A 22,009-nucleotide genomic window follows, 5' to 3' on the forward strand; every position below is an offset into this window, starting at 1 on the left:
GTTGTTATTTTCAAAGCTTCGCCGTCCGTTAGTTTTTATTCTGCCCCTCATCTTTTACGTAGCGAGGAACCAAGTGGTACTGCGCTACAGAAGTATGCCGGGCCGTGGCAGTTTCTTCCTTCTCCTCAGTCCCCAATGGCCTGCGAGTTATTCTGTGGCGGTGAGGCAAAAGGCACTCTGTACATGCTCAGGAGCACAGGCCGTGACTTAAATGTAAAAAACAAAACCCTCTTTACTCTGCCGCGCGGCGCACGCCCTCCCCACGTCAGTTCCTCAGGCACGTTCCCCTCAGCATTGCTATCGCAGTGCCAGCGAGAGGGCAGGAGGTCACTCTTCCGCACTGCGCATGCTCCTCTCACTTGCGCAGTAAGCACTCTGAAGCCTTTCCCAGACGCCCGTTAACTCTCTTACCCACACTTTCCGTCTCAGCTAGGGATGCTGTCCAGCTTCGCTCTGCCTATTCGGCACCATAGCAACGGCAAACACCTCATTCCCCCCCCATCCCACCCCTCTTGCCTCTCTCCGCCTATCCGCGAACGCCGAACCTCTCGCGCCTCACGTCACATCGCACTAGGCTCCGGCGGGACGCGAAACCCCGCCCGCCGCCGCTTCCCATTGGCCCGAGCGCCATAGCACCATCTCGTCTTAGCGCGGCGGATTGGCCAAGAGGGGCTGGGCCGTGGAAAGCGCGAGGCGAAGGCAGGAGTTGAGCCGGCAGCCGGCTATTAGCATAACCCCGCCCCTCTTCTCTCGTGGCCTCGCTCCCGCCTGCCTCCGCTCTCCTCACCTGCTCAGAGCATCCTTGGTCGCCAAGCGAGCCTTTTGCACGGCGAGGGCGGAGGCGAGCGGCCGTGAGGAGACGATGGCAGGGAAGATAAGCGAGCCATTTCCCTGAGGAGGTGGTGGAGGAGGAGAGGCCATCAAACAGGACCAACAGCCCAGGTCTCTTTCCAGGAGGAGCTTGGGGCTGAGGGCGGCACAGCTCCGCCATCCACGGATCTAGGAGGAGGCTAAAGGAACGAGCCCTTTTCCTGTCAGAAAAATCCTGCCAGGGTCGCTGAGGGAAAGAGGAGCAGCCCTCGCATTTACAGTATTTTATTTTTTAAAAAGAAAACCCCTCCGGTTTTCATGTATGTATGCGTTTCAGTTCTTCATTCTTGTGAATTAAATTTCCACACCTTTATCAAGGGTGGCATGCTCTCCTGCCAACCAGGTGTGCCACCTGCAAAGCCCACCAGCCACTTTGGCAGGGATGGCGGTGGCTGGCACGCTCTCTCTCTCTCGTTTTAGTAACTTTTTGGTTTTTGTTCACAGGTGAAGCGAGAATTGCTTACGAAGGAGCAGGAGGGAAAGGAGCACAGGACCCGGAGATACGCTTCCCTTGTTGGATTGTGACATTTTGCATTTTTAAAACACACACAATACCTTCCCGGGTGTTTGTTTGTTTAGTTATTCCTACTGACTGAAGGGTCAAGAGCCTCAAAATACGTGTCCTTGCAGAAACCAACAGATGGCTGAAGAAATTTAAATGAACAATGCCATTTCTAGGGACATGTCGACCCTAGAAATAGCGGGTGGCGATAGGTGGAGCTGCAAATCCACTATGTTTTCCTGCCTGGTGCCTAAGCTGAGGAACTGCTTTTTGTGACCACAGAGGTTTTGTATTAAATTTCTTGGCATTTTTCTTTTTTACCTTTTTGGATTTGTAGTACAGTTTTTTAATTCTCCTCCTTTGGTTTGAAATGAGGATCTTTGTAATTTCGTAACGCAATTTGTACGGGGTGTGGGTGTGTGTAGCCCTGTTCAAGGAACTTTATTCAGAATCAAGTTCGGAAAGGGGGGAATCCAGCAGTGATTGTGAGAGAGCACACCCTTCTTCCACGATGTGGACTTTTCTGGGCATTGCCTCTTTCATCTATGTCTATAAGAAATGTGGAGATTTGCTGAATTATGCCAACAAGGAGGTCCTGATTTCCATGCTGGTGTTCTCTATTGGTTTGCTGCTGTCCTATCGGTACCGGACATGGGGACTAAAGCAACAGAAGCACAGGCAGCCGCATTGTGGAATGCTCTCTAATTTTCTTGCCGCTGTGCCTCTCCTTGGTTTTTTCTGGACTAAATTCCACGCAGGCTCTCCAAAGGTGTTGAAACCGAAATCCAAAGAGGTATGTTGGCTCTTAGCAGTGACAGCCCAGGACTGAGATCTCTTTCCTATGTTTTAAAACAATCATCTTGCACCTTTCAGAAAAATTTGTTTTTAATACTGGGGATTTCTGAAGAGGGAATTTCTTTTTGAAAATCAGATTGCAGGCTTGTGTTCCTGAACGGTGATGGAAATCTACTTAAGCCAGCACTTCCCAAACTGGGGGAGAGGGATCTAGAACGTTCAGTTTTTGGGAAATTGGAACAGCTTCCATCGGTTTTGTATTCAATCAAGCTCAACACTCAGAACTATGTAGCTTGATAAGAAATTTTAATAACAGTTATTTGAAATTCTCAAACATTAGCTCCTTCGTAATACATTCCTAGGATTTCAGATTCCCCTTCCCCTCGTAGCTTTCTAGGGAGAGGGTATCTGTCCTATATCTAGCATATGTAGGTAAGAAACAACATCCTTCCTTGCCATTTTGAGGAGCACATAATGTAAATGAACTACAAGTGCAATTCTGTGCATGGTTTCTTGGCACTATGGTAATTCCTACTGTGTTCAATGGGACTTGGTATGTTAATGATTGTAGCCAACTCATTGAGGTCATCCAGGAGTGGTCCAGGAAGATACTGTGGCCATCCGTATCAAAAGTCGCTGAGAGATCCAGGGGAACCAGCAAGTTCTCATTCCTCCATTCCTTTCCCAAAGAAGATAATCCACCGGGGCACCCTTCTGTCACAGAACCTGAACTTGTACTGGAATGAGTGAAGATAATTAGTTTCATCCAAGAGCATTATATGAAGCTCAAGTTCCTCTGTGTATATATCATGTACAGAATTCTCTCCCTCAATATGTTGTGCTTTTGTGACATTTGTGAACCCAAGTCCTTGAAGTAAATGGTAATCACGATAGGCTAAAATGCATCTGTTTTGTTTTGCTTATGGCTTCATCTTTATGCAGGATAGAAGGGAACTTGGTACCTCACCTGAGAGCACAATTGAGACAACTACGGGTTCAAATCTCACTCCTCCGTGTGATCCAGAAGTTATCATTGTGGGATCCGGTGTGCTTGGCTCTGCTTTGGCAGCAGTACTGGCAAGGGATGGAAGAAAAGTGACAGTAATTGAGAGGGATCTGAAGGAACCTGACAGGATAGTTGGAGAACTGCTGCAACCAGGGGGATATAATGCTCTGAGAGACCTGGGACTGGGAGGTATGTTAGCAAATCACAAATCCTGCCTCGTTGTTCTGATGTGCTTGTTGCCCCACTTTGTTTATTTAATTTGCTGCGTAGCCTGATCCTTGCCTTCCATCTATGCCTTTTATAATATCATAATACAAAAAAAAACCTCTCTATATATGTTGGCCTATAGGCTGAAATTAGAATCTAGCCTCTCCATGATTTGGGGTGACTTCTGACAGGAGTGGGGGTGCACGAGTTTCCATTTCTTTCCACATTACAAAATTCCTCTGTCACTGTTGTTTAATTCTGTCAGTAATGTACATGAGACCTATGAAACTGAATGAAGCCATATATGATTCATATATGACCTAGCAGGGACTCGGTAAACCCCTTGTTTTTGCTGCTTATCAGGGACTGTAGAAAACAGGGTAGTTGTTGAACATCTAGAAGGACATAATACATGGTTTATTGGCTGAATTCAGCTTAAATTCTTAGATTCTAAGATTCTGAAGAATGTTCAAAATATCTTTTCATGGTTGGGGAGAATTCCCATTGCATATTCCTAGTGCATATAACATAATAAATACTTGATCTAAATCAACTTGATATGTATCCTTCTCATATACTGCCCTCAACTCTGCACTTTCCCTAATGTATTGACATTTATTTTGCAGAGGCTGTGGAAGGGATTGATGCTCACGCAATAAACGGCTATGTACTTCATGACCTAGAAAGTAAATCAGAAGTTGAAATTCCTTTCCCTGCCAAAACGGATGGCCAGATACAGAGTGGAATAGCGTTTCATCATGGGCGTTTCATCATGGGTCTCCGAAGGACAGCCATGGCAGAACCCAAGTAAGAACGGCAGCTTAAAATAATAAGGCATCTACTGAATGAGCAGCTCTAGGCCTGACTGATGTACTAAGTGCATCCTTCCATCTTGTTGAATTTATTTTTTATTTTTTGTTTATTTTGTTTTTCCTTTTATATCACTTGAATAACACCTTTGTGGTCTGATATCAACTGGAAGTAGCACCCCAGCCATCAGCAGTGCATTGGTGCTTATACAGTCGTGCGAGTAATTCCTCAAATCAACTCAGCCACAGACATGTTTTACTGCACCACCCAAACAGGCATGCTTACCTTTAGTCATTTTGGGCACTTGAAAGAAAATAAACTGGAACTTCCACTTGAGGTCAGATAGGCACCCTCCCTACTCAACTTCCAGCACCTACCGAATAATTTAAAAAAATAATATCACAGCAAGCATTTTGATTGAAATTTAAAGCCATATTTTCCAGTTCTCACTTTCCAGCCAATTGCAAGCTATGGTTTATCAATTCAGACAATATTCTAAATCAGGAATGGGGAACCTATGGTCTTCCAGGTATTGCTGGACTACAATTCCTATCAGCCCCAGTCAGCATGACCAGTATTTAGAGGTTATAAGAGAACAACAGGCAGGGCCAGAGTTGCCTGCTCCTATTCTAAACCATGATTAAGCTTCCTTTGAAGTCTGAATTGCTTAGAAAACTACTAAGTCTATTTAATAGTGTTTCTAGTTTTTAAAATTGATTGTAACTAGCCCAGAGTCTGTTGAGTAACTGGGCATCAGTATATTTATGTAAGTAGAGGTGCAACTAGATACCGTCTCTGGTTGTGCAACAGCGACACCAGGAAACTGGAAACTGAGGTATTTTCCCTCCTTGAAGCAAAATGAAATATACATGTATCTGAATAGAAGTATGGTTAGGTCACGTAGCTCCCTCCCACTTGAACGGAACTGCTGCTTGAAACTTGCATTTCCACTAATTTGCAAAATGTCCTGGTTTGATTTTACTGTACCATGGTCAAACTATACATGATGTATTCTTTGTTCTAATTGCTAATAGGAGCTGCAGGAAGTGATTTAGATCAGGACTATGGCAAGAGGAAAAGCGTTCAACTCTTTCCTCTGTATTGACGCCCTGATGCAGATGACTCATGGGGCTGCCATTAGCTCTGTATGAGAATGTATACAGGCTTCCTCATGTTATGCTTCTGTTTCCCTTTCATGGCTCATAGCTTTGGGTGGATGGGATGGAATTTTGATCAGGACCATGGTGCAGAGTTAAAGAGTTAATCCTCTTATTTCCATATTTCAGCCCCAGTCTCAATCCTCTCTGCATCTGCTTTTTAGTGAAGAGAGAGAAATTAGAAATACAGCACATGCAGCCCTAAAAATATCAGATTAAAAACTCATTTTAAAGTAATCTTTCACCCTTAAAATACATTTATGAGAAGGGATAAACATTGTGATGAGTATTCAGTTTTATATACCCCACCTGCCTTCATACCCACAGCACATATATTGAATCATGAACTGGTCAATCCTCTGGGTTGGCTATTGGCAAGATTTCCTGAGTCAGTATTGCAGAAAGGATCAGGAGAGAACATATCAGATCCTGTGGCTTGGTGGTGGCCAACCTTATTGGCACGTGTGCTGCATAACAAATCCATAGTATGAAATAATGCATTTCTAATAGTCACTATGACGGGACACGGGTGGTGCTGTGGGTAAAACCTCAGTGCCTAGGACTTGCCGATCGTATGGTCGGTTCGAATCCCCGTGGCGGAGTGAGCGCCCGTCTTTCGGTCCCAGCTCCTGCCCACCTAGCAGTTCGAAAGCACCCCTAAGTGCAAGTAGATAAATAGGTACCGCTTTATAGCGGGAAGGTAAACGGCATTTCTGTGTGCTGCGCTGGTGCTGGCTCGCCAGAGCAGCTTCGTCACGCTGGCCACGTGACCCGGAAGTTTCTCTGGACAGCGCTGGCTCCCGGCCTCTTAAGTGAGATGAGCGCACAACCCTAGAGTCGGACACGACTGGCCCGTACCGGTAGGGGTACCTTTACCTTTACCTTTAATAGTCACTATGCTAGATAGCCACAACCATTCGTGTTTTAATAACTTCCATGCTGTGTTATTGCAATGCATTCTGTGTGGGAGTACTGTTGAGTAGTGTTCAGAGACTTCATTTAGTCTAAACTGCTGCCGCCAGATTCTTTTCTAGAGGAAGGTAGCTAGAACATAACCATGCCAGTTATATTCAGTCTGCACTGGCTATGTATTTATTTCCATGGTCAATTGGTTGCTGATTCTTGCCTTTTAAAGTTCTAAATGGCTTGCCTAGAGAGGACTGACTTTTTCCATCATGTTTGTCCCACTTCTGAAGCTCTCTCCAGATACCTCTTGCCAGCTGAATAGGGCAGGGCTTCCCAGAGAGCCAGTGTGGTGTAGTGGTTAAGAGCGGTAGTCACGTAATCTGGGTAACCGGGTTCGCGTCCCCGCTCCTCCACATGCAGCTGCTGGGTGACCTTGGGCCAGTCACACTTCTTTGAAGTCTCTCAGCCTCACTCACCTCACAGAGTGTTTGTTGTGGGGGAGGAAGGGAAAGGAGATTGTTAGCCGCTTTGAGACTCCTGAAGGGGAGTGAAAGGCGGGATATCAAATCCAAACTCTTCTTCTTCTTCTCAGTTGTGATACCTGTCCTGTGGAATGCCTTTCCTGGGCAGGCCTGCCTAACTCCAGCACTGAACAAATTTTGACCTGATGTGGGCTGCTATAATGTTTTTTCTTCTCTCCTCCTCATGTATTGAGACTTGAATACCCCTTAGTTTGATCTGCTGTTGCTTTAGTTTTAATGATATGGTTGCTATTAAATTTGCTTTTTGTTTTTAGTGTTATAATGTGATTTTATTTTCTATCTTAGTTCTTGCTTTTTTTTTGGAAGAAAATTAAAGAATGGTTTAAGGCAAACTAGGGCGTATCATTAACTGCGTCCCACAGCTCTCTCATGGGGTGATATCCAATTGGTTTATAAGAAAAGTTTGGTTAATTTCTTGCCAACTGCTCATGCAAGCCACAGTCCTGGTTCAGACAACATGGCTAATAATAGTATGGCTTGTTTGAGCCATGCAGGTTCCATGCAGGCGAGAAGAAGCTGCCAAGAGATCTATGAGGTATGGGAGAAGCTTGTTCACAATTGTACCATGGTTTAAGGCAGGGCTCAGCAACCTTTTTCAGCCGTGGGCTGGTCCACCGTCCCTCAGACCATGTGGCGGGCCAGACTATACTTTTTTTGGGCGGGGGGGGGGGATGAATGAATCCCTATGTCCCACAAATAACACAGAGATGCATTTTAAATAAAAGGACACATTCTACTCATTTAAAAACACGCTGATTCCTGGACCATCTGCGGGCCGGATTGAGAAGGCGATTGGGCCACATCCGGCCCCCGGGCCTTAGGTTGCCTGCCTCTGGTTTAAGGCCATTGTTTAAATACGGGTCTATTTTCTCCCCAGGAGTAGGAAGACAACCTGTGCAGTTGGTTCTGTTCAGGGGAATGGTTCTACCTACTAAAGTTAGTAGTGTATATTTTAGATGGAAATGTGCTTAACTTACTGTATTATGGAATATGAACCATGGATATTGTGTGCATTAAAACAAATAAACAAACTGCTTTCTTCCAGTACAAAATTCATTGAAGGAACAGTGACTCAGCTGCTTGAAGAAGATGAACGTGTTGTTGGAATTTTGTTCAAAGATAAAGAAACTGGTGCTACAAAGGTGAGGCTCAATAGACATATATATTTTTACAGGAAAATATTCTAGGTTGTTTTCGTGCACAGTAATCCTCTGTCAAATTAAAGCAGGAAACAATTAAGGTAACCCAACAGGTAAATTAGCACAATGACCGTGGTTAAAAACACAGGGCCAAATTATATGACAGTATTATTACTATTTATCTGTTTTCTGTTTTCAGTCCTCTCCTCCCATGGCATAAATACATATGTAGTCTACAGACTACAAAGTATATTTACAGGAAAATTATGTTTTGTAGCATTGCCCTTCAAAGTCATAAGGTTATTTCTTAAGGGCCAAAGCAGAAAGAAAAAAACATAGTCTGACTGCTGCCTCAATAGATATATGCTACGTGGGTGGTGCTGTGGTCAAAACCACTGAGCCTCTTGGGCTTGCCGATCAGAAGGTCGGCGGTTTGAATCCCTGTGACGGAGTGAGCTCCCGTTGCTCTGTCCCAGCTCCTTCCAACCTAGCAGTTTGAAAGCATGCCAGTGCAAGTAGATAAATAGGTACCACTGTGGCGGGAAGGTAAACACTGCTTCCGTGCGCTCTGGTTTCCATCACGGTGTTCCGTTACACCAGAAGTGGTTTAGTCATGCTCGCCACATGATCTGGAAAGCTGTCCGTGGACAAACGCCGGCTCCCTTGGCCTGAAAGCGAGATGAGCGCTGCAACCCCATAGTCGCCTTTGACTGGACTTAACTGTTCAGGGGTCCTTTACCTTTTTACCCTTAGATATACAGTATGGTAAGGATACCTAAAAGTTCATATCATCTTCTATACATCAAATCAATCATTGCATTCTGCAGGAGAGGGTCTTCTGCAAATACCACCCAGTCTGGTGGTCTGTTTCATATTATTTCAGAATCAGGCCTTTGGTAAGGCAATCCCATTGCAGATCAGACAGGTGTTGTTTTCGGTGCCTGCTAATGGTGTTCCTCTTTCAAAAAGCCTTCTAAAATCTTTATCCCAGTTGGCATCTGTCCTGAATTGAAATTGATTTTATATATGTGCTGCTGTTCTATTTTTTTATATTTATAGCTTTTTTTAAATTGTTTTTATATATGCAATTGTTTTAACTGTGTGTGTGTGTTGTTGATGTTAAGGAAGAGCATCATAAGCTGCTGCTCAGAGATATGGTGCAATTTCCTTTTGAGAACTCTGACAAACTTTCAAATGAGAATGAAACTTCTGTGAATATAGACTGGCTTAAGGGGTTACTGTACTATATGACACTATTTATCATGTTTATCGCTTTTTCTTTCATCCTTCCCCATTGCAGGAGCTCCGTGCACCCCTTACTGTTATTGCTGATGGTGTCTTTTCCAAGTTTAGAAAACAACTTATCTCCAACAAAGTTAGAGTTCCATCTCATTTTGTGGGGTTAATTTTGAAAGTAAGTGTTACTTTTAAAAAAACAACAACTAAGCTTACAGTTAGTCTGCTTACCATCTATGGTGTGGTGGCATTGTGGGCCATCATTGTAAACCAGGGTTGAATCCTGGGTGTGGGGCTTCAGATAACACGGCCAGTGGGGAGGCATAGCTGCTTGCCTTGCTGGCCAGGGCTTCAGATTCAAGCCTGCCTGCAGAATCGACCAATAGCAGGTGGGCTGGGAGGCAGGCCTTTCCCAGAGGGCAGGCCCAACGGAACACCTAGGCTTCTCTTGGGTGCGCTGCTGGGAAATCTAAAGCAGCCTGTCTCAACCCCAGCACCCAGTTCTTCTCCGGATCTTCCACCCAATTCCTTTGCATATTGTCTGCTCTTTTGGCACTTGACCTTGCTGTGAACCTCATTGACTGCTGTATTTGGGGCTGGGCATGGATGCTTAAAGAGGAAATGTTACAGTGATCAAGGTCCATGTTTCAAAGTTGTCCCATTTAAATTGCTAATGTTGTCATACCTCTGTCGTTATTAAATCCTATCATTATCAATCCATATTTCATCCATCTTCACAACAGCTTCTGATGTTAGTTATTGACCATGACCGGAGAATCGTAGTTTAGTAAGCCAGTGTATAAATAGCACTCAGCCACTTCACTTGACCCTTCACACAAGCAAGTGAACAAGCTGGGAAGGATTCATTTAACTCTTGTTTCCTTCTGTCAGAAACAAGAAACTCTAGATTAATGCTTTTGGTACAAGCCAGGATATAAAGCCAAAATCAGACCATGGCCTCCACAGCCATCTACGGATACACCGCTAAAACTGTGTTTATGTGCCACGAGTGATCACCAAGAAGAAGATTCTGTTAACTATGGTTTCCCACTTTGTATGAAACAAGAAATGGTAGCCAACTGAAGACTTCCTTGTTTGTTTTCTGACTTGTGCAAAGGGAGAAATTAGTTAAATGTATGAGGGCACCAGGATCATGCAAGCTGAGGAATGGTTGTCCAAATGTGGTCACTGTTGCTAACATTTTACAGATTGGGAATTGAGCATCTGTACTAGTAGTTTGTTGAAAACTGGCCAGTGAATTCATGGCCAACCAGGGATGTATTGATAAATGTAAGTCGGAAGGCACTTTGAATAACTTTTTCTCTTTCTTTCACTGTAAAGGATTCACCTCAGTTTAAAGCCAACCATTCTGAAATTGTTCTGGGTAATCCTAGTCCAGTACTTTTCTACCAGATTTCTTCCAATGAAACCAGAGTCCTTGTTGACATTCGAGGTGAAATGCCAAAGAACCTTAAAGAATACATGGTTGAACAGATTTATCCACAACTACCTGGTAAGCATCTACTTAAGTGTTTGCACCAACTCTCATTTGATGCAGAATTGCCACGTCATTGAAGAAATAAACTTTAAATGTCTAAACTGTGATTAACATGCACTCAGAGTTGAAGCTTCAAGGAGCATTATCTTTTGCAAATATTCATGTTGAAAGGTAGCTGTGACTGGGAGAGGATGGTGGAAAATAGCCCTTTGCAGTGTAAGTGCCTATGTTGGTAGCCTTTTACATCCTGTCCATGGTCAATGATGGACTTGGAATTGGGCATGCCTGAAGTATGCCTGATTTCATAGAGGCGCAGGGGCATAGTCTCAAGTTTCTTCGTCACTTACCCTCAGTGGTCACACATTCACAAGGATAAATAGCTGGTGTAAAGCCACATTTGACCAGTTCATTGTTACGGTCATGAGGGCACCGCTGTCTTCCTCCTTATAATGACTTCAGGGAAATCTTGCACAACAGTTTCCCCCAGCTGATATACTGGAAATGTGGCATTTTCCTAGCATAGGTGTTGCTGGTGGGTGGCCTCAAGTTGTGCCGTCTCAGTTTGGGAGTTCCTTAGAGCACCTATTGGTACCTGGAGCAGTGAGCACCTGAGGGAATGAGAAGGGAATTGAGCAGGCTGTGGGACTAGCCAGAAATGGTAATTTGAAAAGGTGTATGTTTGTGAAGAAAACTTGCAAGGCTGGTTTTGCTTTTTACAGCAAGGGTCTCTTCAGAACCAGGAAGGATTTTTTTCTTGGGCAAGAGTCTGATGGAGTTTCACCTTCACCTGTTAAAAATGTCTTTGCTCTGTCAATGGCAAAATGCAACTTTTTAGCTGTGGGTCTCTTTACCTGACCTGACTGTTTTGTACTGGGAATAGATTCCTGTACTTCAGTATTGAGGCTGTTTGTTCCAAGTTGCCAGTGAATATCTGGGTTTCACAGATGTGCTTTTGAACAACACCCCATCATTTCAGTCAGATGTGTGCAGAAGATATTCCTGATACACTACTACTACTACTATTACTACTGATAATAATAATAATAATAATAATAATAATAATAATAATAATAATAATAAATCAGATGTGGGGAATATTTGGCCATTCAGATGTTGCTGAACAGCAACTCCCATCATCCCATAATTGATCTGGACACTATACAGTCGTACCTTGGTTGTCAAACGGAATTCATTCCAGAAGTCCGTTTGACTTCCGAAAACGTTTGACAACCAAGGCGCGGCTTCTGATTGGCTGCAGGAGCATCCTGCACTGAATCAGAAGCCGCAGAAGCCACCTCAGACGTTCAGCTTCCAAAGAACGTTCACAAACCAGAACACTCACTTCTGGGTTTGCGGCGTTCGGGAGCCAAAATGTTCGAGTCGCAAGGCGTTTGGGATCCAAGGTATGACTGTACTTCTATCGTTGCAGCCTAGAATAGCATTAGGTTTTTTGCTGCGGCATCATACTGTTGACTCATGTCAAGCTTATGGTCTACTAAGACCCCTAGATCCTTTTCACATGTATTGCTTGCTGCTTTCTGATTCCTGCTCCATCCACATCCTTATTTATCCAAAGCAGCCTAGTTTTAACAAGCATTTTGAGATGTACAATACTTCACTTGTATTTGGCATTAGGACACCTTACACTTTCCCTAATGTTTTCTCATGTCGGTGCCAATAATTTTGAAAGAAATCTCAACGGATTGACTTCTAAGTGATTCCCCCCTGCCCCCAGAGTGGATTTATCTTTAGGTCACCGGAGTTCTGTAGGAGAGCTAACAACTTGTCTCAGTTTTCTAATGACTTTTGGGGGGACAGGTTGGAGCTAGGTATTAATGATGTCTCTCTTCTGAATCTTGATGAAAAGATTGAATGTTCTGTAAGTGACTGAACTTTTGCATTTTTTGTTTTTGCAGCGCACTTACAGGAGCCTTTCCTAATAGCTGTGCAGAATGATCGCATGAGGACCATGCCAGCAAGCTTTCTGCCTCCGTCCCCTGTAAACAAATCAGGTCTGTGAGCAGAAGAGTGAATTGAAAGCTGAAAGGCTTAAGGGTCTGCCCATCCAAGGGTGGGGGCGTGCCCAGTGGGGTTTTGTTCCCCCTCGCTTTGAACAGCACAGAATCCCATCCACCAATGCCGTATCACCTAACTTCTTTGGAAAGACTTTCCCCTTTCAAATAGGGTGCAAAACACAAGCCTAAACCGCTCAGGTGTGGGGAACCACCGTATTTTTCGCTCTATAGGACACACTTTTTCCCCTTCAAAAATGAAGGGGAAATGTGTGTGCGTCCTATGGAGCGAAGACGCCATAGCCCCGCAACCCTCTCCCGGCTGGAGAGGTGACGCGCGGCTATGGCAGGAACCTCTACAGCCCCGTGTCACCTCTCCAGCCGGGAGAGCGCACGCGGGGCTAAAGAAGCACCTGCGACCCTCTCCCGGCTGGAGAGGTGACGCGCGGCTATGGCAGGAACCTCTACAGCCCCGTGTCACCTCTCCAGCCGGGAGAGCGCGCGCGCAGGGCTAAAGCAGCCCCCCGCGACCCTCTCCCGGCTGGAGAGGTGACGCGCGGCTATGGCAGGAGCCTCTATAGCCGCGCGTCACCTCCCCAGCCGGGGAGCGCGCGTGCGGCTAAAGCAGCCTCCCGCGACCCTCTCCCGGCTGGAGAGGCGCCTTTCCGCTGCTCCCTGACCTGCTCTTTGGGGCTAGTGGTGGGCTTCCCCGCCCCAAAGAGCAGGTCGAAAGGAACCTGAAGCCTGGAGAGTGAGAGGGGTCAGTGCACACCGACCCCTCTCGCTCTCCAGGCTTCCAAGGTAGCCGCCTGAACGCACCTTAAACGGCACCTTGTTTTAGAGCAGGAAAACAAGAGGGGGAAAGTTCTCCCCCTCTCTGTGCAGCGCCTCCTGCCGCTTCACTGAAGGGGCGCTGGGCAGAGAGGGGGAGAATTTTTTTTCTTGTTCTCCCCCCTCTAAAACAAAGTGCGTCCTATTGTCTGGTGCGTCCTATGGTGCGAAAAATACGGTACTTGCATATTTCTTTGGATTTCAGCCTTGAAAACAAAGGGGTTGTTCCTCAGACTTTAAGACAGATTTGGTAAACCTCAAGCTCAGGGGCTGAATGCCCCTGCACCTGCCCCTCTAAGTGTTTAGTTCAATCATGCTTCTATTTTCTATACCTTCAGTGCCCAGAAACCCGGCAGGCACCATTTGCTGGCACCTTCCATGGTCCCTCGGCCCCAGGGATTAAAGGGCAGGGTTGGAATCATTGCTGTCACTCTGTTTAGCATTACGATGATGCCACTTCACTCAGTAGAGACATGAAGCAATCTAGAGATTGCTAGGAAAGATAGCGGCACCTGCCAACCCCAAAGTGTGCAAAAGTTTAGAATGAATGCCAGGATCCTGCATCTATACAACAGTGGTTGATTTTAGAGGTTGTTTCCTTCTTTTTTTACATAGGAGTCCTCCTTCTGGGTGACGCTTACAACATGAGGCACCCTCTAACAGGTGGAGGAATGACTGTTGTTCTGAATGACATCAAGATATGGAGACACCTGCTGCAGGCCATTCCAGACCTGTATGAGGATTCAGCTATTCTGGAGGTATTTTATTCTTTTTCTTTTATTACATTCGTTAATCACTTTATTTTGCACAGGGCAACCCAAAGCAACTTAAAAGCATGGGTATGATTCTGGCTTTTCCTTTTGGGATGGGGGCTTTAGTTCAGGTAAGGGTTTTTTTTCCACCTTTAAGCTGCTGCCTCTTCTAGGTTAGAGAGAATCTTGAGTTCCGATCACCTGCACACCAAACTATTTTGTTTCTGACAAAATATTCTGCTGGGACAAGCCTGGTCCTGCTATTCCTATAATTTCTGTTTAGAGATGTGACATTCCTGGACATTTTGACACCATGGTGGGCTTGTTTGTGATGGGTGATGAAATAGGTGTCATAGAATCATAGAATTGTAGAGTTGGAAGGGAGCCTGAGGACCAGTCCAGGGTTAGGTCTCCAGCTATTTTTCAGACAACAGGTCCCATCATCCCTGACCACTGGCCTTGCTAGCTAGGGGTGATAGGAGTTGTAGTCCAAAAACAGCTGGGGACCCAAGTTTGGGAAACACTGATCTAGTCCAACCCCCTGCAATGCAGGAATATGCAGCCGTCCCACACAGGGACCGAACCTGCAACCTTGGCGTTATCAGCACCACCCTCTAACCAACTGTGGTACCCATAAATCATGTGCACCATTTTAAGAATGTGAAATGCATTATGCATTCTCTGTGGGGAAATGCAAAAAGGGAGCAGACCATGCTTCCATGGTAGAGCACTAACTAGCCTTTGCACAGAAAAAGTCTCATGTTCTATTTCTGTCATCTCAGATTGTTAGGTAGCAACTGATGGGACAGAATTCTGCCCTGGAAAGCTTCCTTCAGTAAGAGCAGACTAGAAATAAGCCGAATGATCTGACTCAATATAAAGCAGATCCATAGGTGTGCTGATAACAATTTGCTGACAAGCTCTTGAGATCCCTTCTCATTGTGAGACCATTCCTCTGTCATTTGGTGGAGTAAGTTCCCAGTGCCCCCATCTTAAACCATCTTGGAACTAGTAAACCCCACTGCGTATGCAAGGTTATGTTGCATCCTGATGCCAGCAAGCAACCTTATCTTACCTTTTGCAGGCAAAGAAGTCATTTTACTGGACAAGAAGAAAGTCCCATTCCTTTGTCGTGAACGTCCTTGCTCAGGCACTTTATGAATTATTTGCTGGAACAGATGGTAAGTGCATTTTAAAAAGGTACACACAAAGTTAATTACACTTCATAAATCTATTTTGCTCCAGTTTAAGTGATGCAAGACCTGTTGACATGATGGAACACCTCCATATTACTTTAGCTGCACTGTGGCAAACTTATACCTTGGTCATTCATCCATTCAGCTATCCATCCCTAAGACAGAAGCACACTGTTTGATAGCTATGGGGTTGCCATTGAAAATAAGCTTTTCTGCACTGCCATTTCTTCCCTGAACATGTTACATTTATTATTATTACTTATTAAATTTGTGTACCGCCCTATACCCATAGATCTCTGGGCTGTTCACAACATAAAATTGCAATATAAAATACACAAAAGGCATAATAAAAATAAGAACAGAAACAAACCAATAATCCCCCTTCCAATAAACCGTTTAAAAAGGCACCAGATGTCTGTCAGGCAAATGTCTAGTTCAGGCATAGGCAAACTCAGCCCTCCAGCTGTTTTGGGACTACAACTCCCATGATCCCTAGCTAACAGAACCAGTGGTCAGGGATGGTGGGAATTGTAGCCCCAAAACATCTGGAGGGCCGAGTTTGACTATGCCTGGTCTAGTTAAAGAGGAACATTTTCACCTGGTGCCTAAAGGTGTATTTAGAACAGGGATGTCAGCAGCATCCTTATGGCAATCTTAACATGTGCTCTGTCCATCTGACTTTCTCTATCAGTACCTAAGTGGACTATGGGATGTAAAAAAAAAAAAAAAAAGTCTACTGTCAGCATTTCATTGGAAGGTTATGCTAGCCTGGAAAGCAAATAAATTATATTAATAAATTAATAAATTAATTGACAGAGTTGTTAAGTCTCATTGAATGCTTTGTAGATTGCTGGTGCAGCCTAGATCCATTCATCAGAGCCCAAGCTTAGATTTTTAGTATGGGTATAGTTTGCATTGGTATGACAGTCTTGCATTGGTAATGATCATTAGCTTGTGGTGACACGGAAGCAGGTTTTTTCACTGGTAGCAGCAATGTTCCTGGAGTGACCCGTGGTGAAATACGAGAGGCCCCACCTGTATGGGCTTCCAGGCAGCTTTTGAAAGCACTCCTGTTCACACAGGCATTGCGTTGATCTCACCACCTGAGTCTCATCATTTAATTGATGTTTTGTTGGAATGGGATTGTCTCGTTGCATAATGTAATGAATGTTTTAATGGGATTGTTTTATTGTGTGATTTAAGAATGGATGTTTATATGTTAATGTTTGTGTAATTGGTCTTTGGATTTGTAAACTGATTAGTATTTTGGCATTAAGCTGTATATAAATGCATAAATAACAGTAAGGCACTGTTGCTGCATCAGTTTGTTGTGGTGGTGATTATTTAAAAATGCATAATATCAGACTGAAGAAATGAGGGGCAGGAGGATGTTAGAAACGGGTGTGTGTTGCCATGTATGTTATAAGATTATTCTTTATTTAAGTAGTTCATTCCACTCTTATTTTCTGTGCCTTCTTGTAAAGCAGTGTTCTTTTTAATTTATTTTTGCAGTTTCTCTGCGTCAGTTAAGGCAAGCCTGTTTCCTTTATTTCAAGCTTGGTGGCGAGTGCGTATCCGGCCCAGTTGGATTACTGTCTGTGTAAGTTGGAGAAATGTTTATAAAAATCCTTCTCAGGTTGTTGTTCAGAGCAGGACTCTCTTTGGAAACCCTGTGAAAGAGACCTTTCATGAGTCCACTTAACCAGTGAGGTGTAGAGGGGCTGGGGATCAAATAATACTACTGCAACTACTAAAATACATACATACATACATACATACATACATACCCCGCCCATTCGGCTGGGTTTCCCCAGCAACTCTGGGTGGCTCCCAACAGAATATTAAAAATATGATAAAATATCAAACATTAAAAACTTCCCTAAACAGGGCTGCCTTCAGATGTCTTCTAAAAATCAGTTGTTTATTTCCTTGACAACTGATGGGAGGGCATTCCACAGAGTGGGCACCACCACTGAGAAGGCCGTCTGCCTGGTTCCCTGTAATGAGGGAACCGCCAGGAGGCCCTCGGAGCTGGACCTCAGTGTCAGGGTAGAATGGTGGGGGTGGAGACGCTCCTTCGGGTATACTGGGCCGAAGCCGTTTAGGGCTTTCAAGGTCAGCACTGACACTTTGAATTGTGCTTGGAAATGTACTGGGAGCCAATGTAGGTCTTTCAGGACCGGTGTTATACGGTCTTGGCTACCACTCCCAGTCACCAGTCTAGCTGCCACATTCTGGATTAGTTGTAGTTTCCAGGTCCACAGTTTTATGATCAGATAACTTAATACAAACAAGCTAAGCCAGGTGTCATGTTCTCTCTCCCCACTCCAAATATTTATTTTTATTCAGGAACATGGGGAGCTGCCTCATCCCAGGCCCAGGGTATTTGTCCATCTAGCTTAATAGTATTCTCAGTGGTTCTCCAGCACCCTTAGGCAGAGAGGGGTCTTTTGCATCACCTGTTACCTGATTCTTTCTTACTTGCTTATTCAGTTACCGTATTTTTCGCTCCATAAGATGCAGCTGACCATAAGACGCACCAATTTTTAGAGGGGGAAAGCAGAAAAAAAATATTCTGTGCAAAGCAAGCAAAGCGAGAGCCGCTTACATGGCTTCTCTCCCGCTTTGCGCAGCTCTCACTTTGCTTGCCCATCCCTCCTCCTGCCTCGCTGTAAAAGAGGAGGAAACACTGGGACAGGTGCTTTTTAAAGGGAGCACTGAGCAGAGCCTGTGTGTGGCTGTTGCTGGCTTTTCCCCAGGAGGCAGAAGGGACTGACAGGCAGCCCATCAGTCCCTTCTCCCTCCTGGGGAAAAGCCAGCAAGAGTCGCACACACGCTCTTTAAAGGGAGCTCTAAGCAGAGCCTCCCGCCTGCATTTGCTCCATAAGATGCACACACATTTCCCCTTACTTTTTAGGAGGGAAAAAGTGCATCTTATGGAGCGAAAAATATGGCAAATCATTTTTGCCCTGCTCATCAGCCAAAAAGACGCCAGCAGCACTGTGCAGGATTGAATCCTCTTGTTTTCTGTTAGCAGGGGGGGGGGAGAGGCAGAGTCTCCTCCTTCCTCCTCTCCCCGCAGTATGTTTAATTGGGGTCTTAAGAACTCTGATTGAACAATAGCCCCATCCCCAAAGGGATCCAGGGCTGGGACTGGGGTGGAGTGGGTGGTCCCTGAGTAGGCACAGGGCAGGTTGGCTCGACACCTGGATCAGGGTCAGAGAGGGATTGTGTGTGTTTGTGTGCAGCAGGAACGGAAAAGCAGATGGAACTAACCCAGTAGCGAAACATCCAATCTGTGTTAACACTAACCTTTTCATAGGTAAGGTTGTGGGAGGGGGAGAAATCATAGAATCATAGACTTGGAAGGGACCCTGAGGATTATCTAATCCAACCTGCAATGCATAAAGTGGCCTTTCGAGAGGCTTTGTTGCCCAACCATTTCAACGGATTACTATTTTGTAAAATCTAGTATGCTGCTCATAAGGTGAATCACCTTTTTCATCATTTCCTTAATCCTTCCCTGCAGCTTATCACCCAAGCCTGTCGTCCTGATTGGCCACTTCTTTGCTGTTGCCCTCTACGCTGTGTATTTCTGCTTCAAGTCTGAGTCCTGGATCACCAAGCCACGAGCGATCTTCAGCAGCGTTGCTGTGCTGTACCGGGCTTGCTCCGTCTTATTTCCACTCATATACTCTGAAATAAAGTACCTCACCTATTAAATTCGGGAAGACAAATCCGCAGGAAAAGGAACGCAGTAGACTCCCTTCTCTCCTCTCACCCTCCATTCTTGTGAATGTGGGATAGTTCTGTCCCAAAAAACCAGACTTTTACACTCTCTCTCAAGAAAAGGACCAAGCTTTGTTTTGTGTTTTTTTGTATAGAGAGAGCCAGCCTCTGGATGTGAGATCTTCCTATAAGGGGGATCCCAAGTGTGTATAATCCCATGAACCAAGAAGGTAACATTTCAGTAAAGATCAGTCCAATCTATGGGGAGGGAGAGGTAATTCCTACTGCTGTTTCTGGGCGTAGCTCTTCAGAACCAAGGGAGTGCAAATAACCACCTGCCTGTTGAGCTTCCCATCCCTCTGGCTTCTGGGGCCATGGCTAAATGCTACGCAAAACTCTGTAGCCCATGCGATCCTGCCAATACAGGAGACAAGATAGCCAGGAATCGTTCTCACTGAGGAGGCAAACCTGTGCCTTGGCTGCATCACTTTAGACTGGAGATCAAAAATGGAATGACCGAATGCTCTTCCATACAACCCTTCCTCGAAAATAAGCAAATAAATTGCCCTGCACATAAAAAAACTAGCACATCAGGGTGAGAGCTAGGCTGGATTCATGGATGCATTTCTTTTTAAAACAATATGAAGGAAAGAATGAATCGCGTTGAACCCTCACCTGCAGCCCAGGCCCAGGTTTGCTTCCTTGGGAGCTGGTTCATTCTTGGCGTTTGATTCCTACAATGAATAATGTGTAGTTCTAGCTCAGGCAGCCTCGCTGGTACTACTGCTAGTTCCTGAGGGTTTCTCGTGCCAGAACTATACAAATCTGAATAATTTAGTTGCTAGTCACAGAGACAATGAATGAATATGTGCGTGTATGTATGTAAAAATAACAAACTCACATACAAAAAAAATGTAAGTTTGATTTCCTCATACGGATGAAGATTCTAAAAGATATCGATGTTTCCAGGGACCACTATAAAAATGTTCAGGACAGAAGCTAAAATGCTGATTCCAGCAGAAGATAGTTGATGGATTGTTGAGCATGCCCCATTAATGTTAATTAAAAGCTAATGAAGCAAGGGGTAGTTCAAACAGTTAACTCTTTTTGCTGCTAATGTTATCTGTACCTTTGACATTTTCTATCTTTTATGTGAAATGTCCCTCTATGATGAGATAAAATCCTAATGTGTTTTATTCAGCTACATGTCCCTGTGTCTACTTTTTTTGTCCTGTGGTATAAGTACCGGGATCCTTTTCTTAAGTTTCATTTAAATAAATTTCTGGTGGGGAAGAGGGAGATATGACGCTGCTTCTTTTCATAGTTGAGGAGGCCTGTGGCAGCATAGGAGATTTAAAGCAGCATCGCAACACAGAGCTGTGAATCCTTGCCACAACCCTTTATGTAGCTGTAAACCTGCTTCCTCAGTTGCTGTGAGATACAACTTTGGTCACATCCATACCATACGTTAAAAGCATGCAGCTTCCCTCAGAGAATCCTGGCAACTTTGGTTTGCTCCTCAGTGCAACAGTAGGGGATCCCAGAAGAGTTTGTCTTTTGATCCTCAAAGATTCTGTGCCCGTGAAACACCATGAGAGCCTGTCTGGTTCTACAGTGAAGTAAATTTTAAGGGATTTTGTTTTCCTGTGTTAGTTTGGCACTGTAGAATGACAAGCAAGGGACAGTTCATACCAAGTTCTCCACATAAAAGCAGATGTGATTCTGTCTCCTGGCCCAAATCACAGCAAAACATTTTTTGACTTCTGTGAGCTTAGCAATCACTGTAGCTTTATTTGTAGTTTGTGCAGTTCACACAAACGTTTCCCCATGTAAACATGAGCACCTGTGTGGACTAGCCATTCCGACTCAAAAGAAGTTGCATTGGGAAACCTGCTAGACTGTACCACTTGAGATCTTATGCATATTTGCTGGTTTCCCCATACTGTAAGACGAACGTCCCCTGCATCGAGAAATCTAGCATAGCAAGGTATGTCAACCTCCTTGCTGACATTTAGTTTTGTAGATGCCGTTTTTATTTGGAAGATCATTCACTCATGTGACTCTTTCCCTGCCTAAGGTGATAGCCTGAGCAGTAGTTTTACTATGGTAATATTATGATAAAATGCTCATACAAAAAGATGATGCTATGATGGAGATTCTTGGGAAGTCCAAGGTGAGTGTGCTTAACTTGTTCATTTATAGGCTTGTGTCTTGCTTTCCAGTGACTAAAGCATTTGTTTTGCAATGTTTTTAAACCCCATATGTGTGATTCGCAGTAATTACAGTGCAATTTTTATAAGCAGATTTCATTGAGAAATGTGTCATGCAATAAAAAGAATACAGTTCGGAACAACCAGAGTCATTACAAAACACATTTCAGAGCAATCTACTGAAAGTAAAATTATGCTTTCTCAGCAGTAAGAAGCAAATGGCAAATGTGCATTTGAACAATAACAGCAAAATTAACAACGTGACATGTAAAGGCCAGTACCTTGTGATCTGTTGGTTACTTGGTTATAAAACTTGGCTATAAAACTACTGAGGATATGTTGAAATTGAGTGTCAGGCCTAATGAACACAGCATCGTTGTCTGACCAAGGCATAACAAGAGTTTTACTATGACTTCCCTTGATCTGGACACTATGCTTCTGTTGATGCAGCCTAGAATAGCATTAGCTTTTCTCTCTTTTTTGCCGCTGCATCAACTACTGCATCATGTTCAGCTTGTGACCCACCAAGATCCCTGGATCTTTTATAAATGTACTGCTAGTAAGCCAGGTGTTCTCCACCTTATATTTGTGCATCTGGTTCTTCCTGCCTA

The 22,009-nt window shown here is 44.4% G+C and overlaps 1 protein-coding gene across 2 annotated transcripts; it reads left to right on the forward strand.

The window, feature by feature from the left end:
- The first annotated feature begins 89 nt into the window (after window positions 1-89).
- Window positions 90-20,388, forward strand: SQLE (squalene epoxidase). 2 transcript variants are annotated; one of them, XM_082235693.1, is made up of 12 exons: window positions 90-160; window positions 1,315-2,165; window positions 3,110-3,362; window positions 4,007-4,187; window positions 7,841-7,937; window positions 9,235-9,348; window positions 10,512-10,683; window positions 12,585-12,680; window positions 14,127-14,269; window positions 15,348-15,444; window positions 16,972-17,059; window positions 18,989-20,388. In XM_082235693.1, the coding sequence occupies exons 2-12, from the start codon at window positions 1,884-1,886 to the stop codon at window positions 19,179-19,181; spliced, it is 1,716 nt and encodes a 571-aa protein (XP_082091819.1). In that variant the 5' UTR covers window positions 90-160; window positions 1,315-1,883; the 3' UTR covers window positions 19,182-20,388. The 2 variants fall into 2 exon arrangements, with proteins under 2 accessions (XP_082091819.1, XP_082091818.1); XM_082235692.1 differs by lacking the exon at window positions 90-160 and adding an exon at window positions 729-1,130.
- Window positions 20,389-22,009: the final 1,621 nt, after the last annotated feature.

Source organism: Podarcis vaucheri (genome assembly GCF_965113315.1).
Source record: "Podarcis vaucheri genome assembly, chromosome: 8".
In the NCBI taxonomy this organism is placed as follows: domain Eukaryota; kingdom Metazoa; phylum Chordata; class Lepidosauria; order Squamata; family Lacertidae; genus Podarcis; species Podarcis vaucheri.

Excerpts from the sequence above, each read along its gene's own strand:
- SQLE (XM_082235693.1), top strand. The coding sequence starts at position 1,884 with ATGTGGACTTTTCTGGGCATTGCCTCTTTCATCTATGTCTATAAGAAA. Across the intron at positions 2,166-3,109 it reads TGAAACCGAAATCCAAAGAG|GATAGAAGGGAACTTGGTAC; the intron begins GTATGTTGGCTC and ends ATCTTTATGCAG. Across the intron at positions 4,188-7,840 it reads ACAGCCATGGCAGAACCCAA|TACAAAATTCATTGAAGGAA; the intron begins GTAAGAACGGCA and ends GCTTTCTTCCAG.